The sequence below is a fragment of the Heterocephalus glaber genome, unplaced genomic scaffold (assembly GCF_053883595.1).
Source record: "Heterocephalus glaber isolate CG9 unplaced genomic scaffold, H.glaber_assembly_v1.0 deba00001606, whole genome shotgun sequence".
Classification (NCBI taxonomy): Eukaryota; Metazoa; Chordata; class Mammalia; order Rodentia; family Bathyergidae; genus Heterocephalus; species Heterocephalus glaber.
Genome location: NW_028258377.1, coordinates 2,635,599 through 2,656,944, shown reverse-complemented (window position 1 = coordinate 2,656,944; position 21,346 = coordinate 2,635,599). Strand labels below are relative to the sequence as shown.

Below are 21,346 nucleotides of genomic sequence, written 5' to 3'. Positions count from 1 at the left end.
ACTTCATGATTGTTCTCTATCAAGGCTTTCCACTCCAACTACCAGTGGCATAATTTTAACTCTCCCAAAGAAAGATCTATGTAAAGGAGAACTATTTTAAATTACACTAAAAGTTAATTTACCTTTCTTCACTGAAGCGACGACCAATCTTTATTTTACACTTGTCTTGGGGGAGGCATGCTTCTAACAAAGGAACAGTCCTCAATACTTTGTTTTCCTGTAGCAAAAAAATTAATTAAAACATAGATTTTAACTTAGATAAACACACTTTTAAAACTTTTATGATGGGATTGCACGTGTGACTCAGCGGTAGAGCACTCACTTAGCATGCACAAGCCCCTAGGTTCTAGCCACAGCACTGCAAACTTTCTTGTTGCCAAAAGAATTCTACATGGTTAACTACTATATAGGCCATAGGTGGGTTTAGAAAATTTTCCAATATTTCTCATAACGTTCTTCCCTCCTTATCATCACTATGAAACTTCAATATAGACTTAGTCACTTTCCAAACTTTCATCAATGTAATAAATGTACATATGTCAAATTGCATAGTGCCACAGCTGTCCCCAGATACACTCCCCAGTACCACTTCCAACAGGCAACTGCTTTAACTTTTTTACCTATTTCTTCTAAAAGTTATCTCTATCCCATATATGTATCCCTATTTTTTCATTAATCAATTTTAGATATTACCTGTAAACTACCAATTATCATCACCATAATAGCTAACATGAATGTACGCAACTCTAAGTGCAATATGTAGACACATACAGAGAGATTCATTTACTTTTCAAAATAAACCAGAAAAGAAATATATCTTTATTGGGTCAATTTTACTAATGAGGAAACTAACGAATGCAAAGGTTAATTAATTTGCCCATAGTTACAGAGTTTACAAAGCTATTAAGCACCTGAATTCAGGCAATCTGGCTCAGCCCTCACCTCAACTACTGCATTTTATAACTGCAGCCTCTCACAACAAACGATGATTTAAGTTTCTTTTAACCCTCCTTAACCTCACCTCATATTTTAACCACTTACCAGTCCAATTATTTAAAAATAAGATGACAGAAAATTGCATTTTTTCATTAATTCTTATAAGATAACAGGAAATATAGAAACAACAAATTTATCAAATTTACTCAACAAGAATCGACTGGTTAAAATGACTCCTGCCCAAGCAACACTCCGGTTAGTCAGTACATAAAACAAGCGCACTGCCCAGTGACACTCAGGTTGAACTGTTGAGTGGTTAAGCCAAACCAATAAATAATGCTGACATCATTATACCTAAACATACATTATTCACAAAGGCCAAGGAGTTTTACATTTCTCGTTTGTAAAGCTTTTTCTTTTCTTTGGTACCAGGGATAGAACTCAGGACCTTGCGCTTTTTGAGGCAGGCACCAGCTCCACTGAGCTAAATCCCCAGCCTCTGTAAAGCTTTTTTTACGTTTGAGTTAACTTGTTGTTTATTTTTTTTCTTTAAAAAGCTTTTAATTTTCTGAAAATATATTTTCATGACTTTGGGGGGAAATATATATATATATATATGTGTATGTCATTTGTATTTATATGTATATGTATGTATGTACATATACCACTTAATTCAAAATAATTTTTAATTTCCTTTTTTTTAACTTGTGGTTTTTATCCTTAAGTCATTTTCTATATTCATACACCCACATTTTGAAATCCTCTATCATATCACCTCATCTCATCTGCCCCACCAACACTCCCTTCTAGAGCCTTTCCAAATGGTTTTTCATCACTTTTTTACGGCGGCAGCGTCAAATTGGCATTTCTTTTATCAAGAATAGCTTGCTGAAGTTAAGCACAAGTAGTCCAGTATTACTGAATTAGATGAGGACTGTAGTTCCTTTTCAATAAGGAAAACATGGGTATACGTGTACATGCATAAAATACATTTGTAGCACACACTATTTTTAATGGATTTTTCTAGACTGTAAATTAATTTTGGTAAAAAAAAATTTTGGAGATTTGAAAAGATTAAAATTGTCACAAATGAATGAAAACATCCATGTTTTAAAAGTTATCTTATGTCTGGAACAACATAAAAATGAAAAGGCACCATATTATATATACTGTGAAATATAAACAGTATTTGCAAAACTGCTGTGGCCAGCAAGCTATCATTATGTAAGTCTGAGCTGCACAATGTTATAAGCTTAGATGCAGTTAATATAATGCTTGTGACCAAACTGTCAGAATCCTAACAAAGGCATGGTGTTATTAAGACTTTCAATCTCTGATAACAAAAAAGAAACAATGAAAAAAAGTTTTTAAAGCTGCTCAACAAATGGAATATTTAACAATTTGCAATAAAAGAAAAAGTCATTACTGGAAAAAGAAAAAAAGCAAATTGATTTTCTTTATATCTTTATTAAAGTCTTCAAGATTAAAAAAAGGCTTTGACATTTAAACAGTTATTCCTCTTCAAAAGTGAGATTGGGTGTAAGGTATCCTGAGTTCCTAAATACTGGGCTTTAACTCCAGCTTACATTAAATCCATTTATACTACACATTGACTAGCTTTTTAGTTTACTATGACTTCTCTCCCTTCTCATTACTACAATTTATCAAGAATTACAAACACACACACACAATGGCATACATATAATTCCAACCCAAAATAGGAAAGTATTAATTAAATAAACTCTTTAAATATAACATAAGATATACATAACTGTTTTGTTCATCTAAAAGAAACCCAAAATTTACATATTCACTTTATAAGACTAAAATGCTAAAATTACTTCTACTTTAACAAGAAACGACATCCACAAACAAGCTATGACCAAACTTTTAGAAAGCAGTGATTTTCTTAGCTCTGTACTCAAAAATTTACATCTTTGTTTGAAATTTCTGGAGTTCTAAATTTCTATATTATTCAATAAGTTTATGAAATATCATCCATCTCCAAAGAGTTTGACTCTATACTATCATATCATACATAAAATTTTTCCTGAAGAGTAAATATTATCTTTTTCAAAAATACTAAAGAGCTGGGAAGGATATCTTTATCTGTGTGTTTCTTCTTGTGCTTTCATATTTTATTTGAAATTATATAGTTCACATAATCTTACCTCTGCTGGATGCTGAATTATATACAAATGGGTAGAGATGCGCAAAGGGTGCACTGGAAGAAAGGGACACAAACACACTTTCTGAGGCCGGCTAAAAAGTAAAAAAAAAAGAAAAAAGAAACTTGTAAATTTTTTAAATACAATGATATAATAATATCCTAACACTTCAACATAATTCATATGTTATGTAAAGAGGTTTGCTAAAGTTTCGTTCTTTTCAAAATGAAACACTAAGAATGAACTTAATCAGGTTCATACATGAAAATATGGGAAGAAATTTAAGCACATTAAAGTAAAAACCCATAAATTCATATAAGATACCTTAAAAATTTTTATCTTAGTTACAGTGGAAGAGTACTCACACACAGTCCTTTTATTCTTGAGTAACACTTTTCCTAACTTTCATTCCAAATCAAGAACAGATCTCATTTCAAAAAGAAACCTGGAAGACCAGGGATTTAGCTCAATGGTGCTACGCCTGCCTTGCAAGCTCAAGGTCCTGAGTTCAATCCCAGGTACCAGAAAAAGAAGAAAGAAAGAAACCTGGAAAATCTCTTATCATTTGAAATTGGAAGGAACAAAAAGAAGATAAAATATTAGAATGTAAGTACCACCTAGAAAAGAATTCTAATCAAATTTAGCCATCAATCAAGTGAGAGAGCTTACCAATTATGAGAAGAAACACAAATAGAGGCCACAAGATTATACTTACACAGAATTATATCCACAGACTACCCACTTTTTCCATTTATTTTTCCCTTTGCTACTATTTACTTTGTTTTACTATTTACTTTGTTTATTACTTTTGTTTTATTGTTGTTTGAGTAACTCTCATACATAGAACAAAATTCAGATAGAATAAAAGAATACACCACCCATCTCAGACCTTCAACATGGGGTGTTCTTTTCCTAGGGACAACCAAGGTCCAGTTCCTTGTGTATCCTCCCAAAGGCATTGTGTGAATAAACACAGATATTATGCCATTAAATCCTACATTGATAAGCAAGTTTATAAAAGGAAGTTCATCAGGCAGCAAGATCTCAAATATTGTAGGACTGAATTTTTCACAGCTGATCACTATTACAGGCAGATGTGCATGCCATGTAAGACTATACAGGTGAATGTTACAGCAAAAGGAATTCCCAATAACATACTACTAAAAAACCGACCACTGCCAATTCTTTCCTCAATTTCACTTATGTGGAATTATAGCTTGAAATAAGAAATGCTGATGTTATGTTATGTTAATAAAGTATAGAATGTGAGTAAACTGGTTCAAATACCTATTATAATTATCCATTCATTCTGTATGAAACCATCAAGCCTATGCTCCTACTGAAGAAATTATCTAGATCAGCCCTGTCCAATCCTCAGCCCATGGGCTGCACAGCTAGTAATGCAAGCCCACAAGATTATATGCTTTTAATATTATTATGTGATTTTTAGTGATATTTTTTCATGTCTCAACTGTACAGTGCTCAAGTTCAGACTGTGTAGGCAACAGCAGAATGCTGTGTAGGGGAGGGCAAAGTGCAGTGCTAACTCCCTCCTGGGCCCACCATACACAATCAAAACCCTCATAAATCATTTATTACCTGCACTTGTGCAACTCGGGGAGTCAAATGCAGCAATTATCTGTAACAGTATTTCAGGCTACTTGCATGTGTGGGCTATCGCATGTTTATGGTGTTTACTGTTACTAAGCATATACTGCTTCTTTTTTTGGCTAGGATCAAGTGAAACAGTTTTATTATTTAATTCTTAAACTTAGGCTTCTGTTATTTTATAAAATAATTTAACAAGTTAAAACATAAAAAGGAAGTTTTGTTACATATATTAACTGTATTTTATATTTTATATGCAATCCAAGACAATTCCTCACCATTCAACACAGTCCAGGCAAGTCAAAAGCTTGCCTACCATGATCTAAACAGAAAGTATCGTAGGCAGGGGCAGAAAGATTATTCCAGGGGAAACCAGCGCATCCAATTTCCAGTGACCTTTGAGATGATTCAGTACAATTGTTATGCCCTACAATGGATTTCCTCTCAGGAATACAAGTGGATTTATAGACACAGACAGTCTTTTTGTGGTCACAAGTGTAAACACACACACACACACAAATATACAGACAGTGCAGACAGTGCCAAATGGAACTGAGTAACTAACTGAGAGAGCTACTGTAAGAAAGGATTCCTAATTCAGTAGAAGGATGAGTAGAACGAAACTAATTTAAAATCTTAAAAACTTTGGACTCTGATTTTTTTTATACTGTCTCAAAAGCATAAACTAAAAAGATTCAGAAAATAAATACACAATGCAACAGAAGAATCAAGTCAAAACTGCTGTTTTTCCAAAATAACATCAATCATCTATATTATTCCAATGTAGGGGGTGTAGTTCAACTTTAATTTTTTTTAATAATTATACTCAAAGTTTGGCTGAAAAATAAAAGCCAAGTCTACAGATGCTAGCTTTAGTCTTTTACAGATCACAGTTCTAACACAATAGTATCCTCTGCTGTCATAGTAACATTTTCCCTGAAAAGTTGATTCAAATCTTTAGCAGATAAAACATCTACTATGTTGATTTTATAATTTATTAGCATTTGTTAAATATGTTATGCAGCACTTGTTATTAAATTGAGTTTAACTTCAATTTATTTGGGGGATTTTCAGAATTATATAAAACTTTTTTTTTTGGTACCAGGGATTGAACTCTGGTCCTTGCGCTTGCGCAGCAGGCGTCGAAACCACTGATCTAAATCCCCAGCCCATATATAAAACTTCTATATCACTGAAGTTCATCACTGACATGATAAAATCAATTTATACAAATTGCCTTTTCTAAACTCTCTACAAAAATAAATAATTTCCCCTTAATGGACTCAATGAAAATGTCAAATGAAACTAATCTTTAAATAATAAACTGAACTGAAACATTATGGCCTTTTAAAATGCAGCTCTGAAAATCTAAAACTCTACAACTCTCCCCAGAAATCAAGTTATCTTCATATCTAGAAACCATTAATAACATTTATCAACTATGCTCTAAAAATCTATTAAAAGTTGGTTGTCTGGAACTGGTTAGCTTAACTCACCACCAAAGTCAATTAACCCATAAATCTGTGCAATGCTTAAAACACTTTAAGCACAAACTCTGATTAGGACCTGTGTGCTCATGGTCCAGGATAATCCTCTGCCAAGGCTGATTCACATTTCTTTTATAGTGAATGAATATATACATACACATATCCTTTATGTCTCTATTTGCACTTCTATACTGTTGGATCTGCCTCTCTTCCAGACAGTGAATCCCTCTAAGAATTGGCTTTACTTGGTACTTGACTTGGTACCCTCTAGCACTCTTTCTCAAACTTAAGCTTGCATAAGAATCACCTAGTGGGCTCATTAAACTAGATTTCTGAGCTTAGAGCTTCTCATTCTGTAAGCCTGAGAACCTGAATTTCCAACAAGTTCCCAGGTGGTGTGATGCTACAGATGGCTGGAGAGCGAGGACTTGGAGGATGGGTGACCACAGTCTGAGATGCAAGTTCCTGGAGGAAACACCTCAGTGGTTTCTTTTTTTCTTCAAGTGTTTTGAATTCATTTACATCTAAATCCTACCACTAACTTATTCCCACACCTGAAAACTGGCAAATCCTGATGAATTTTTGTTCTGTTTTGTTTTGTTTTGTTTGAGACAGGATCTTGCTAGTTCATGCTGGCCTTGAATTCACTATGTAGCCCAGGCTGGCCTCAAACTCACAGCAATCCTCCTGCCTCTGCCTCCCAAGTGCTGGAATTACAGGTGTGAACACCATACCCAGGTAGCTTGATGAACTTTTGTGAGTAGTAATCAAAGAATAATACACAACAAAGCTGTGGAGAAAAAAAGTAGCCAAACTATTTTCCGCTACATGAAAACATGACCTTCTTAAATTAAGGAGCTCGAGGTAACACTTTATGTGATGAAATGACCCTGACTGGTAGACTGTATATAAACTGGAGAACTATAAAGACCTGATGGAGATGCCATACTTGGGGCTTCTCTAAATTAGAAGCCTAGCTATTTGTTACAGAGTTGTAACAGATGTTGGCTCATGTAGGTGCGAAGCTATTACCATAGGTAGGCTCCCACAGCTGCCCAGTGTGGACTATAACACCTTCCACCCGAACTGTACTGTTACTATGTCAGGCTGCTACAAGTATTCAGCAGAAAAGCAATACCTAAGGCTGCTCTAATGCAAGCTGGTATCACTCACAGCCTGAGTTGTCATATGCACCTCTTTGTATAGCTACTGGTGTTCAGCCTGGCAATGTATCCCAGACAGCTGCAGGGCTTAAGTTTTCACTCTGTCCAGGTCTATGCCTCAATGTCCTTTCTAAAATAATCCACCTGGGCTAAGAATTTAGCTCAGTAGCACTGCGCTTGCCTTGCAAGTGCAAGGTCCTGAGTTTGATCCCCAGTACCGCAAAAAAATAAAAATAAAAAATAAAAAAAATCCACCTCTTCTCCCACTATCACTCTCAATACCTCAATTTTCTTCAAAGAATTTTATCACTGTTGGACATTATTTTATCAGAATGTGGGTTTCCTTTTCCATAATGTAAGCTATAGGAAAAAGGACTTGTCCTACCTTTTCACTACTATATCCTTAACACTAGCAAATTAAGTGTTCAAGTATATTGTTGAATACATGGAGTATCTTTACATTCCCTCTTACCTCCACCTTAAGATGTTTTTCTTCTCCCACACAATTTTCTATCCCATCCCTTTATTTTCTTATACGTGAAATTTTGATCTCTCCTTCATGTCCTCTATAGTACTGAAGCAATTAGTTTGTATTACAAATGAAATCCAGTGTTAGGTCTTCCTTTGTTATACTTTGTGATCATTTTAACAAATGAGAGCACATAAGAAGCAGAAATATTTACTGAAGAAAAAAACAGCTTAGCACTTTGTGTAAACACTAACTGTAATTTAAGATAAAATTAATTGCTTTGGCTAATGCTTTGATACGCTGATAAACATCATTACCTATTTATTTTGAAGCATGTCTCCTTTATTAATCAAATTCTAATTACAATTACTTTAAAATAATAATACTATAGTTGGTCTTTAAAACACTTTACAATTTCAACTGACAAACTTCACATTTAGTGAATTACTGTTTAATAATAATTTGTGTTTATTTGTTATCTTAATCCTTCTCATACTTTTCCTAATCTACAATGCTCTGCATGCACTGTAACAATGACTAGCTATTCAACTGTTAAAACATTAAAAAAAAAACTCCTTATATCCAGACTTAACTCTTGAAGGTTTAAATATTTCAAATGGATACCACACTGAATAATTTATTAATTCAACAAATCTTATTCTAATATTTACTGCACATCTAACTATGTTAAGACTTAGGAAAACAAAACAAAGATTCCTGCTCTTATGAAGCTTTTGCTCACTGTACAATAAAGAACTGTTTAAAAGCTCTTTGCTTCCTATGTAATTGACAGAAAAAAAGAACACAGAACTACACATTAAAAATGATTATTTGCAAATAACGAATATTTGTTTTTAAAATTAGGATACTTCCACAATTTATAAACTCTGGAGAATAAAAATATTGTAAAGAAATATAAATTAGTCACTTGAGTAGAGGTTTGGAGAAGAAATACCAAAACATGTCACTGATGATGTCATGGTTTTCCACTTGCTCCTTCATAAAAATGATAACAATATGACAGCATGAAAGACCTAGGGAGTGGTGAGGAACCTATGGCACACATGCCACAGAGGGCTGCTTGTATCACTGAAAGATCTAAAAGGTTTATTCACACCATCACCTAGAGGACAACAACTGAATTATAGGCAAACACTAAAAGGTAATCATTAATGACTATTATTTGTACCTAATTTATAACAGAATGACCAAAATACACACTGCGATTTTTTTCCCTCAACATTTAAAATGTGCTATAAATGTATTATATGTTTTATGAATGTTGTTCCACTCATTAGAATTTATCTTCTTTAAAAATCTATACAACTCAACTAATGTAAATTATATTCTCAAAATATAAATGGAAGCCTCAGATAATCTCCCTAAGCAAATTTTATGAAATAAGCATTTTCTTCTTTTCTCATTAAAGATGTCAGAATAAATATGTAGGCTTCCTGTCAGACTAAGATTGACTTGCTTCCTCACTAAACGCTGCGATACAAGGGTAATCTGTCACTCTAGGCCTGCTATCTCTGACAGCCTGTGGGCTAAAAAAAATTATATCTGACATGTGAGCAGAGATGTTAGGACCTACAAAAACATCTTTCAAAAGCTTAATTAAATTTCTTACCTAATACTCACTGAAAGCTCTTTTTCCTCATAGTACTGATTTTAATCAAGATAATCTCACCTTAGAAAAATTTAAAGATCAGTGATCAGATTTACAATAATTGCTAAAGGATTCCTTTTACTGACTAAACAAACACAAATACAGAACCTAGAAAAAATAGTGCACATCAAATTTTCCAGTACCTAACAAGATTTTTATGGTCCCCATAGAGTAAAAAGGCAAAAAAACAAGTTTAAGAGCCTTCCACTGGATTAAGTGAACATCTACATTGCACTACACTTAAAAATAGCAACAACTTTTATTTTAAAATAGTTGAGAAACCTAAACACTACAGTGCCCTCTGCTGTTTTTCAAAGGAACTAAAATGATCTGTAGGATAAATACTTTCTAAATTTCTGAAACTATATGTTCAACATAGCCAAGGAAAGGAGAAGCATCTTCACAAACTGTCAATATATAAGAAGATAACATCTTTCATGTCTGACTGCATCAAGTGTGAATAACAATGACATTCTTATACCTCCTCAAATTGTTTTTCTTACTAGATCCATTTTTTTTTGGCACCAGGAATCGAACTCAGGGCCTTGTGCCCAGCAGGTGATGTGCTACTGAGCTACATCCCTGGCCTACACTCTTTTATTTCACAACTGGCTTCAGGAGTGAAGGACAAACTTGGGGATTAAAAAAATTACTGTTGTAGAAAAGGTAACTCCGTAAGAGAATAAATATCGTTGGATGAAAGTTTCTGTTTTTCACACATATAATTTTTAATATCAATTTTTTGCTTATGTATGGGACACATCATATACTGTACATAATAAATGTAATTACAGATAAATAAGTATACCCATTAGAAATACATTCCAATTTATTTGTTTTGGGGATGGCTCGCCACATTGCCCAGGCTGGTCTCAAACTCATGGGCTCAAATGATCCTCCTATCTCATTCTCCCAAGTAGCTGGGACCACAGGTGTGTGCCGTCATGTTCATACTAACTTTTTAATCGACCTTGATATGTGGTCAAAATAATTACTATACTAGAAAAATTTTTTCTTACTACTGGATCTATAATTATGAGAAGTTTGGGCTGGGGATGTAGCTCAATTGCAGAGAGCTTGTCTTGCATGCACAAACTCTTGAGTCTGAACCCCAAAACCACCAAAGAACAGCAAATAACAGCTGTCTTAGCAAACTGAGTTAGCCACTCTGTCACCTGTAAACTCTTGTTTTACTCTTTCATAATTTGTATTAAATACTACTAAAACATTTTCTCTAATGCTTAGTTCACCATAAATTCTAAAGGAAAATAATTTCTTAGTCATTTTGCATGACTTCAGCTGTGTACTGGGTATTAGATATATAATAAAAAATGTTTACCCTGCCTTGCAAGTGGAAGGTCCTGAGTTCAATCCCTGGTACCAATAAAAAAAAAATGTTTCAATGAATAAAGAATATTTACATGACATTACTTTTTTTTGTTTTGCTATATTTTTAGTGCTGGGAATCAAACTCAAAACCTCACACATGCTAGGCAACTACTCTACCAGTAAGCTACAACTATAACCTCTATGTGACTCATAGACTGAGCTTCTATGTCCATGTGCAGCAGAATTCTGTTCTTTATCCACTGATCAACGAGAAGCGAAAGCATGAACATCCATCCTTACAAGCAAGACAAAGGCTGAAGATATTTTACAAAGAATAGCACAGAATGACAGGACCATGTTATGGCAACACTTTCATTTTGATTATTTTCTTCTCTTATCTAAAAACAGTCTATATTTTAAAATACAGATTGTGTATAGGTGACTTATTAGGGAATATTCATCCTAATTTTATATAAATGTCCACTTCTTCAGGAGCACAAAGATAATATTTCCTTGAAATAATATTAAGGTTTAAGTTACTATTACTTTACTGCATAAGAAAATACAATACTGGGCCGGGGATTTAGCTCAGTGGTTCCAGTGCCTGCCTTGTAAGCATAAGGTCCCAAGTTCGATCCCCAGTACCAAAAAAAAAAAAAAAAGAAAAAGAAAATACAATACTGCCAAGTACAATAGGTCTCTCCCCTAAAAATGGTTTTCATCAATGTAACATTCATGTAAAGCTGATAAGTGAATACTATTGAAACCCTGAGAATGACAAAATCTCCATCATGAGGCAACTTATTTTTGGTAACCTGCAGTATTATCAGACACAAATTGTGAAAAAGTTGGATAATAGAAAAAGATTAATTTCATAAATAATAATGATAATTTGGGGGAAATGGAGTAAAAGAGAAGGGAGGAAAAGATAAGAGACAGAGAGAAAAAGGTAAGAGGAAGAACTTAACATTTATTGTGTATTTATGTTAAGGACGCTATGCTGAACACTTTATCTCCATTTAACTCTCACAAAACCTGTCAAAGGATGGTAGTATTAGTGCCCTGATTTACAGCTATAGAAATTAAGGCTCAGAGAAGTTGAGTAACCTTCCTAAGAGAAAATACAGCTGGAGCTAGAGTACAGTTCTGTCTGATTCCAAAATGTACTGATTCCATGTAAGTATGTAATGTTCAATGAAAGGTGTTAATGTATAACTCTATTGAGCTGCCTTAGGTCCCCAAAAGGCCTACTAGTAACCTTACAGTCTGAAAGTGGATCTAGAAGAAAAGGTAAAAGCCCAAAATTTATCTAATTCTCCAGTACAGAATGGCTAACAATAATGAACAATATGTGGTTGGATACCAGAAGAAACATAGGAGGCCAACCCAGAGAAAGCTGACAGCATAGTGGAGAAGACAAAATGAGGGCAGGGACTTAGCTCAGTGGTGCCGCTGCCTGCCTTGCAAGCACAAGATCCTGAGCTCAATCCCCAGTACCAAAACAAAACAAAAAAAAAAGACAAAACAATTCAAACTTGGAAGACAGCCAGAAGGGCAAAAAATTATTTTATCCAAGACAAGGCAACAGACTAGGATTTCATAAAGTTGATGAAGAAGGAGCCAAGATATACAGGCTAACAGAAAAAACAAAACAAAACAAAACCATGTAAGGAGATCTGGCCCAGCTGAAGGTGGGTCACTGGGGCATGACTTTAGAGGGTATTTCTCTCAGTGGTGTTCTTTCCCTGCACTGTTTCCCAGCTACCAAGAAGGGAGCAGCTTTATTCCACCACGTCTTTCCCAAGTGATGTGCCTGCCTTGGAACCATCTATCCATGGACATAAACCTCTGAAACTGTGAGCCAAGTTAAACCTCTCCTCCCAGGTGCAAGTATTGGGTACTGAGTATCAGCAATAGGAAGGCTAACAAATACAAGGCATATAAGAACATGTGCAAAATAAAACATTTTCATGGATACAGCTGCAGAATGAGATTAATTCCAAATCATACTTCACACAGGGCCAGAGTGATAATGGCACCATTTGTACTGAAAGTTATCCTGTGTACTTCCTTCCCCAAGAATAGTTGTTAGTGACGTGTGTCTGACAAACTTCTAAGACTTGGCAATTTCCTGGAGGTTGAGGTCACTAAGTGGTACCAGGTCCAACACTCAAGAGTCCTTCTCTACCTTCTGGTCATTCCCTCCAGACTTTTAGATATTCTTAGACATCCATAACCATTACACTCACTTTTTTGGGGGGAGACAGGGTCTTGCTAAATTGCACAGGCTGGGCTTGAACTTGCAATCCTCCAGCCTCAGCCTCCCATGGTGCTGGGATTAAAGATATCCCCACCTCACCCTCTTTTTATTCTGTATTCAGGTGCTATCTCTTTTATCTTTAAGGTAAAACTTGGGCTTTATAAAAAGGAAAATTTCTCTTAGGCATTTTAGGGATTTTTACTTCCCTACTTCCCCAAGTGCCATAGGAATGGAGGATCAGTGGCTTATACTACAGGAGAGAAACAATGAGCTCAGGAAATCACTGTTTTTGTACTTAGTGGTAAGCATGACTGTTCTTTGCTGGGAGAAAGGTCTCATCCCTCAAGGTTACTCAGTACAAACATAACCTTGAAAACTGTCCCAAGTAAAGCATTTAAAACCTCAAATTCTAACATACTCAGAAGGACGTGTACAAGTGTTAGACCGCAGTGGGTTGGACAGAATCCCCAGAAAGACATATCCAAGTCCTAACTCCAGTACCTGCAAGGGTGACCTTATTTGGACTTCAGCTCTTTTCAGGCATAATTAAGATTCAGGTCTCAGGGTGAAATTACCCTGGATCTGACGTAATTTTGAGTCCAGTGATTATAATTCTCCTAAGAGAAAGAAGAGGAGATGTGACACATAGGGAGAGCAGCCATGTGGGGAAGGCAGGCGTGGGTGTGAGAAGTCCCAAAGTCTAAGGGCACAAAGAACTGCCAGGAACCCCCAGCAGAGAGACACATGGCATGGATTCTCCTCAGAGATCCTAGAGGAAACCAACTCTACTGACACCTCGATTTTGGACTTCTGGCTTCCAGAACTGAGAGAGAAAAAAATTTGTTTTATTCAGCTACTAAGCTGTGGTAATTTGTAATGACATCCCTAGGAAAGTAACACAAGAACCAAGAACGAGAATCTCCTAATAACTTGTCTCTCACTTGCACTGTGCCCTATCACATACCAGAATTTTACTTGGGGAAACTCACAGATATCAACTATAGTTTGGGGCAGTCACTGGCATTCCTAAGTACCCTGACCAGAAAGCTATCTTAATAGTCTCAAAATCTCACAATGTCTCAGCAGAGGGGAAAATAAATTCCTATTAATATCTTCCAATCTGCCTTCCTAACTGAAAAATCCAGAGGAGGCACCAATAGAAATGAGAATCTAATCAAAGGCATGTAAAAGATTCAGAAGACACAGATTTCAGCCAAGCATGCTGGCACATGCCCATAATCTCAGCACTAAGGAGCCCGAGGCAGGAGGATCACCACCAGTTTGAGGCCAGCCTGGGCTACATAACATGTTCAAGCCCAACCTAAACTACATAGCAAGACCCGTCTCAAGAAAGGGGAAAAAAAGAAGATACAGATTTGAGCTTAAAAAAACAATAATTCAAAACTGCTTACTTTGAAATAATTAGAAATAGTCATGGCCAAAGGAAAAGAAAGAAGGCAAAGAAAAACTTTACTTCAAATATTTAATATGCAAAAGAAAAACTAAGGTAATCATATTGTTCATTTAAGTATAACTCATCATTAGGTGGTACAGCAATTAAAACATGAAAGCTAAAGCAGGTCTGCCTCCTAACAGTCACCTGACCTTCACAGTCTATAAAAGGGAAAAAACACTATTTAAATCACAAGGTTGTCTCATGCATTAAATAAAAATGGACATTAAAAGCACTTTGTAACTTGTGAATTCCTTTTAAGTGATGGCAAATTTTAGACTATATTATTTCTGAATATCTAATTCTGTAAACACTAATAGAACTACGAATTATTAATTCTGGGCAAATTAAAGTGCTTTGATGTTCTTTGAGGAAAACTTCTATTTACTAGATGTTAATAAAACTCTTATTTTTCTTGGGAAAAATAAATCAAACATTTAGAAAGTTCTGATGTGGTTTTTAAAATTGGTCATCCCTCTTTGGAGACTTAATTAAGAGTAAGAAAGATTTCCTCTTGACATATATCATCTTCGCTCAACTTTGAACGTATGATTAGCTTGCATAGTGATTTATAAATTAGCTTTGTACTTATATTACGAACAAAGTACTTTAAAGAATAAGTATTTTCTATACTAACAAGAAGAGACTAATTTTCTCTAGGAAATACATTTTGATATGCACAAATGATTAAATTTTCAGAGTCTCTAAGCTTTACTGTGGAAATTATCACCAATAATATAGTTGATTCTAAATTTACGAAAATAGTTTCCTTTCTAAGTGGTGATAACAAGTCAACAGTTTCAATTATTCTAAATTAACTACCCTGAGAATTACCATTTTTCATTTTTTCCTACCAAACATACTAAGTTGTTTACACTGCTGCTTAAACCAGCACAGTGATGTACATAAGAGCCAGAATCAAAATGCAAACGCCTCTGTGCAGGTGGGAGGCTGGCACTTAGCCACAAGTGAGTTAAACAGGAAAGACTAGGCGTTCTGGGGACCTGGGCGACTGTGCCCATCTACAGATACAGCCAACACTCAGTTCACCCAACCACTGCACAGGAAGGTGGTCCCTGAGCTCCTACTCTCTCAGAGGCCATAAATCTGGATTTTTATAGAAAAGTATTGATTTTTAACTTGTAGCAACTACTTTAAAAGCTAGTAAAATACAGTTCAAAAGAAACATCACCAGGCTACCAGTCTGTGGCTCCCTCCTTTCTCTCTCAATTTAATCCCCATCACTTTTTTCTCCAGAATATCCAAGCCTAAAAGAATAAGGAAAGGGTATGACACATGCAATAAAAAAGCTAGAGAAAATACTAAAGTTCAGGCATCTTGTTACTGACTGAAGAAGTATAAAAATAAGAACCACTTTTGCAGCCTTAGTGGCTCCCCTCGACCAGTGACTACACTGTGCAAAGCCCCAAGGCTTCTTCACCAGGAGTGCAGAGCGAGCCATGCATCTTCGTGTGCTTGGGAGCCATGTGGACTGGAGATGCAGCACAATGCTGCCACTCTTCTGTTACTGCTACCTCCTCATCACTTCAAAAGTGAATACTAAAAAAGTAAAATAAAGTTGCAATACCATCAACAATAGAGTTGTTGTGAGAAATACTATCATATATGAAACACCTAAGCCTGGTATATCACTGGCAGGTGGCTACTGGTAAATATATGGGTGCTAAACTTGTAAGTATAGTTTAGTATAATCCTTACAATTCTGTGCTTTTCTTAGGAAGAAATCCTTAGAGAAAGAAGAGCTAATCTCAGAGTCTGAGTCAGTATGTGTGCATGTTCTTGCTGTGTCTTCCCTTAAACAGATCTTAAAACACTGAAAGCTCTAAAAGGTTCGCCATCACTGTCCTAAATCATCCAATGTTATTTTGTGGGCTCTCCACTCAAATGGACACGCCGTTTTCCCCTCGATCCGAGTCACTGCAGGGTTAAAGTCATCCCTTACTCACCTTTGTGTTTCAGCATTACATGCCAATCACAACACCTGGAAGTGGACTTTAGAAATATTTGGAACACAACTGAACTTCACCAAGCAATTCAACAAATGTTTTCTGTAGTCATGATCTTCAGCCTTCTTATTTCATTTCAAATACAGCTAACAATATATATTTTGGAGAGATCAATTTCTTTGTATGCCAAAATATTAATTTGATATCTTTGGGAATAAGAGAAAGTTAAAGGAACTAAAAGGTTAATATATATGTACATATATATATTATATATATAGCCAAGTTTTATAAACAAGACACATACAGAAAAAAAGAATAAGTTTGTAAAATCTGTTTCACACAATAATAAATAAGTTTTGGAACCTTTAAAGAATATTCCACTCAGGGCCAGGGGTTTGGCTCAGTGGTGCCCCTGCCTGCCTCACAAGAGCAAGGTCGTGAGTTCAGTCCCCAGTACAAGAAAAAAGGATATTCCACTCATGTTTAATACATGCAATACTTCTGACAAGCAAGATTGTGCTGAGAAGTTAAATTGAGTTTGTACTTCCTGAACGAACCCAATTTCTAGAACTCCCTAGGTGGTGACAATTATAGTAAAGTGTTTAGAGAAATGAATACTATTTAAATAAATAGCCAAATAATTGTGACTTACTAATCACTCAAATCTAAATATGCATTTAAAAACTATTACACCGCCTGCTGCGCAAGCACAGGGACCCAAGTTCGATCCCCAGTACCAAAAAAAACTATTACAACCATAAATGTAAAGAAGTTCACCCAAAAAATAGAACTCTAACACCCCAATGATATAAAATATAGACACCAATTGGTTTACATAGTATTCATACCATCTAAACACTCTCCATAATTCTAGAAATGTACTCTATCCAATTAAAACAAATAAAATGCATAGCATGCCAAGAAGAGCTTTTAAAAGACAGAAATCTCATGAAAAATAGGCAAAATATAGAAATACTGAAATGAGTTATAATCCTAACCATTAACTAAATCTAGCAGAAAAGAAATTAAAATCCAGCAACTTTCATTTCAAAAAAACAAAAAAGTACCCGCTAAACACAGAAAATTTTTTTAAATTACATATAGCGGGGCCGGAGATTTAGCTCAGTGGCACCTGTGCCTGCCTAGCAAGCGCAAGGTCCTGACTTCAATGCCCGGTTCTGCAAAAAATAAATAAATAAATAAAATTACATATAATATTAGTAATTAGTTATTCTGAATAAACAAAAAACTAAGTGAAAATACTAGCACAAAACTTAACCTTAATTTATATCTGAAACACTTTTCCTTTGCATCCTATTGAGATTTAGCCAATTATTTTTAAGTGATATTCCTTAACCTTAAACAACTTGTTTAAATGAACTGCATTCAAAACAGTCCCTTCTAGTGACAAATTCTCCATCCTCTTCAAAGGTTTACTAAGAGTTAACTACAGGGCCAGGGATTTAGCTCAGTGATTTCACCACCTGCCTCGCAAGCGAAAGGACCCGAATTCTATCCCCAGTACCAAAAAAAAAAAAAAAAAAAAGAGTTAACTATACAGATGCCCTGACTTATGATGTGATTGGGTTTAATAAACCCACAGTATATTGAAAATATAGCAAGTTAAAAAAAATTTAATAAATGTGACCTACAAAACACCACAATTTTGCAACACAGTACAGTGAAGAGTACCGGTGGTCATCACAGGACTAACTGGATCTGCAGCTTGCCGCTGCTGCTGCCTAGCATCTCCAGAGAAAATACCGTACCCTACATGGCTAGCACAGAAAAAAAGATCAAAATTCAAAATCTGAATTACAGTTTCTACTGATTGTATAGATCACTTTCTAACTATTGTAAAGTCAAAAAATTGTTAGTCAAACCGTAAGTCTGGAGCTGTCTACACATAGTACATCTACAAAATATAAAAATAGCCTTACATTCATGATCCTTCCTCTGAGATAGTAAAATCCAAGCCCTGGAAAAGGTAAAAATGTCCAAGGTAAAGTCCTCCAAGCATTCAAATGGTAAAGATATTCACCACATTCTGTCTGGTTCTATTTCTTGGAATGCTTTTCTCCTTGATGGATCCATCTCAGCTTTCAAATCTCAGTATAAATGCTGTCTCCTCAGAGATCTTTCCTGACACCACTTAGCTATTTTCTAGCACAGCATCCCATTTCTTTCCCTCACTGCTTTTCCCCAGTCTCTAATTACACATTTGGATGCTTGTGTGCTAGTCTATTAGTTGTATCCACTGAGAGAAAGAACACTCAGATGGACTCCACTGCACTGTCAGTGACTGGCAATGTGCACAGTAAACTTACTGGATGCATACTGTCTGGACCACAAAAACTGGGGTATGGATGATGATCTACCATCAAATCTGGTGAGTGGGAAGTTTGTAGGGTGAGAAGAGAAGAGAACATAAATATTGAGAACAGAAGCCACACAGTTAGAAATGTGGGTAGAACCTTCTTCCAGGGCCAGTGTCTAGAGGTTTTCACAATGGTCCAGCGCTTGACACACCATCATAGGCTTTCCTACCATACAGCTTCTAACAAAACCAGGCTGTCCCAAATCCCAGGGACTAGAACTGTTTACTTCTATACTAAGAAGGTTGGGAAGGCAACCAAATCTGCACGTGGTGTGTGCCTGGGCAGACTCTGAGGGGCTCGTGCTGCGCGCAATAAACTTCTTATGAGATTGTCTAAAACAAATAAGCATTTCAGCAGGGCCTACATGTGTGCCAAGTGTGTGCATGACAGGATCAAGCATGCTTTCCTTTACTGAAGTGCAGAAAATCATGGTGAAAGTATTGAAGGCACAAGCACAGAGTCAGAAGGCTAAATAAAAGATGAAGTTCTTTGCATAATAAAAGATAGAAAGGCTTGTTAAAGAAAAGGGGGGGGGGGTAGAACAGACAAAGGAGACTAGAAAAGAGAACTTCATTACATCAAAGGGAAACCAAAGAAAGTGTTTCAAGAAAGGAGTATTGAGCCACTGAAAGCTGCCAAGGTATCTAGTAAAAACTGAGATGAAAAGGATCCACTGGATTTGTTCTCATGGAGGTTACCAGAAACTTTCTTGACAACCATTTCAGAGCAGTATACGATCTGATGGCAAACTGCAGTGACTGCAAAGTGGGGAGGTAGAGGCATGCTTTAGTTTGGATCTGAAATGTCCCCACGCGTTGAAGCCTTGGTCCCCAGCCCATGTCCGTTTTGGGAGTGTGAAACTATTAAGAGATGGAGCCTATGGGAATGAAAGGTCACTGGGGACATGTACTTGGGGTTCGAAGGAAGTCCCTTCCTGTCTTTTTCTGCTTTCCCTATGCCGCGAGGTGAACAGACTTCTTCCACTATGACTCCCAGCAGGATACTCTGTGCCACGACACAGCCAACAACCAGGGGCTGAAACCATGAGCCAAAATAACCCCTTTCTCCTAAGTTGATTATCTCAGGTATTTTGTCAAAGTAAAGGAAAGCTAACACAAAGCACTATCTAATAATAAAATTGCAAAGAGCAGCAAAGAGATGGATGATAGCCAGATACCTCAGGTAATGAGTGGAAATAATCTTAAGTCCAAGAGGTAGAGTGGTGTATCTGAAGCGCATAAGAATAACCACGGGAAGGAAATTTTACAATCCCAAAGTACACTACCACACTGTGGGAACCCCCAAAAAGTGCTTAAACAGTAGGACATTTTGCGTACATTCGATGTTAAGTTGTTTTTGCTTGTTTAATTAACAGATTCTCATTAGGCTGTAAGTGCCCCAGGCAGGGTAGGAACTATGTCTGCTTTATTCATCACTATGTTCCCAGGACCTAGAATGGCTGGTACCTGCACAGAGCAGGTGCTCGATAAATATCTCCGAATAAATTCAGAATTCTGAATATAATCTTAACTGTTGTAGTACGAGCCTTGCCTGTCCCTGTCTTCCAATCCATTTTTTCCATTGTGATATATGATTGTGCCATTTAAGTACTGTCATTCCCCCTTAAAATTGCCCCAGCGGATGCTTTTTAAGTTTTCTGGAATCGGAGCTTATGCCCGCTCTTTCCATTAAATGCTCCACGTCTTTCAGGAAATCGGGTTAAATAACTGAACTTGGACAAACAGCTGTCTACTGATGGCGGGTCCGTGCAATTCGAACGCCCCAGGTCCCGCTCACAGACCCTGCAGGGCCGCCCGAGCCCGCCTGGCCACCAGGGGGCGCCGCAGTCCCGCCCGCCAGCGCTCACCTGCAGCACCCGCACTCCGGCCTCCGCGCGGCCGGCTCCACGGGCAGCGCCCACAGCCCATCTGCACTCGCGCAGTCCGCCGCTAGATCCCCAGCAGGCGCCGCTGGCGGCGCACCGCCCTCCCACCGCTCTTCCACGCCCCGCGTCCGAGTCGTCGAGACCTCGGGCGGGCGCGCGGCCGCGTCCGGCAGCGCTCGCGCCTCGCTCTGCGGTTCCATGGCGGGCGTTCAGGTCAGGCGGTCGCATTGAAGACCCACGGCCGCCGGGGGGCGCCGCGCGCTGGGGAAACCGGCCTGCGCCGCACGGCGCCACGCACGCACGCCACGTACAGGGGGCGGGTCCCCGGCTCGAAGTCCCGCCCTTCCGCAGGGAGCGAGCGAGCCCATTGGTCAATGCCCTGTGCGACTCTCCACCTGGAGCCGGAAGGAGAGCGTGACTGCGTAGCGCCGCAGGTGAGGCTGGGTAGCGTTCGTTCGGAAAGCAGCCTGTGCCAAACCTGAATGAGATTACCCTCACTGAAACCCTTCAAAAGTAAAGACTAAACGGAATTCTGCATTTCCTGCTTTATGATGGCCCCTCAAGAATATGCTGG

At 37.1% G+C, this 21,346-nt stretch overlaps 1 protein-coding gene and 1 pseudogene across 3 annotated transcripts in view; one reads left to right on the top strand and one right to left on the bottom strand.

Annotated features, from left to right (window-relative positions):
- Dtwd2 (DTW motif tRNA-uridine aminocarboxypropyltransferase 2) overlaps window positions 1-21,088 on the bottom strand; it is a 90,891-nt gene extending 69,803 nt beyond the window's left edge. Inside the window, exons 1-3 of one of the 3 annotated variants that reach the window (XR_015444715.1) lie at window positions 20,755-21,087; window positions 3,108-3,198; window positions 123-217 (exon numbers count right to left, since the gene is read on the bottom strand). Coding sequence is in view for 2 of the 3 variants with exons in the window: in XM_087194681.1 (XP_087050807.1) it covers window positions 123-217; window positions 3,108-3,198; window positions 20,755-20,972 (404 nt within the window). In the remaining variant the exon portion in view is untranslated. Of the gene's footprint in view, window positions 1-122; window positions 218-3,107; window positions 3,199-20,754 lie in introns of all 3 variants that reach the window. The other 2 variants (XM_087194681.1, XM_004836162.4) reach the window with 2 other exon arrangements.
- LOC101716764 (large ribosomal subunit protein eL34 pseudogene) lies at window positions 18,873-19,363 on the top strand (annotated as a pseudogene).
- Window positions 21,089-21,346: the final 258 nt, after the last annotated feature.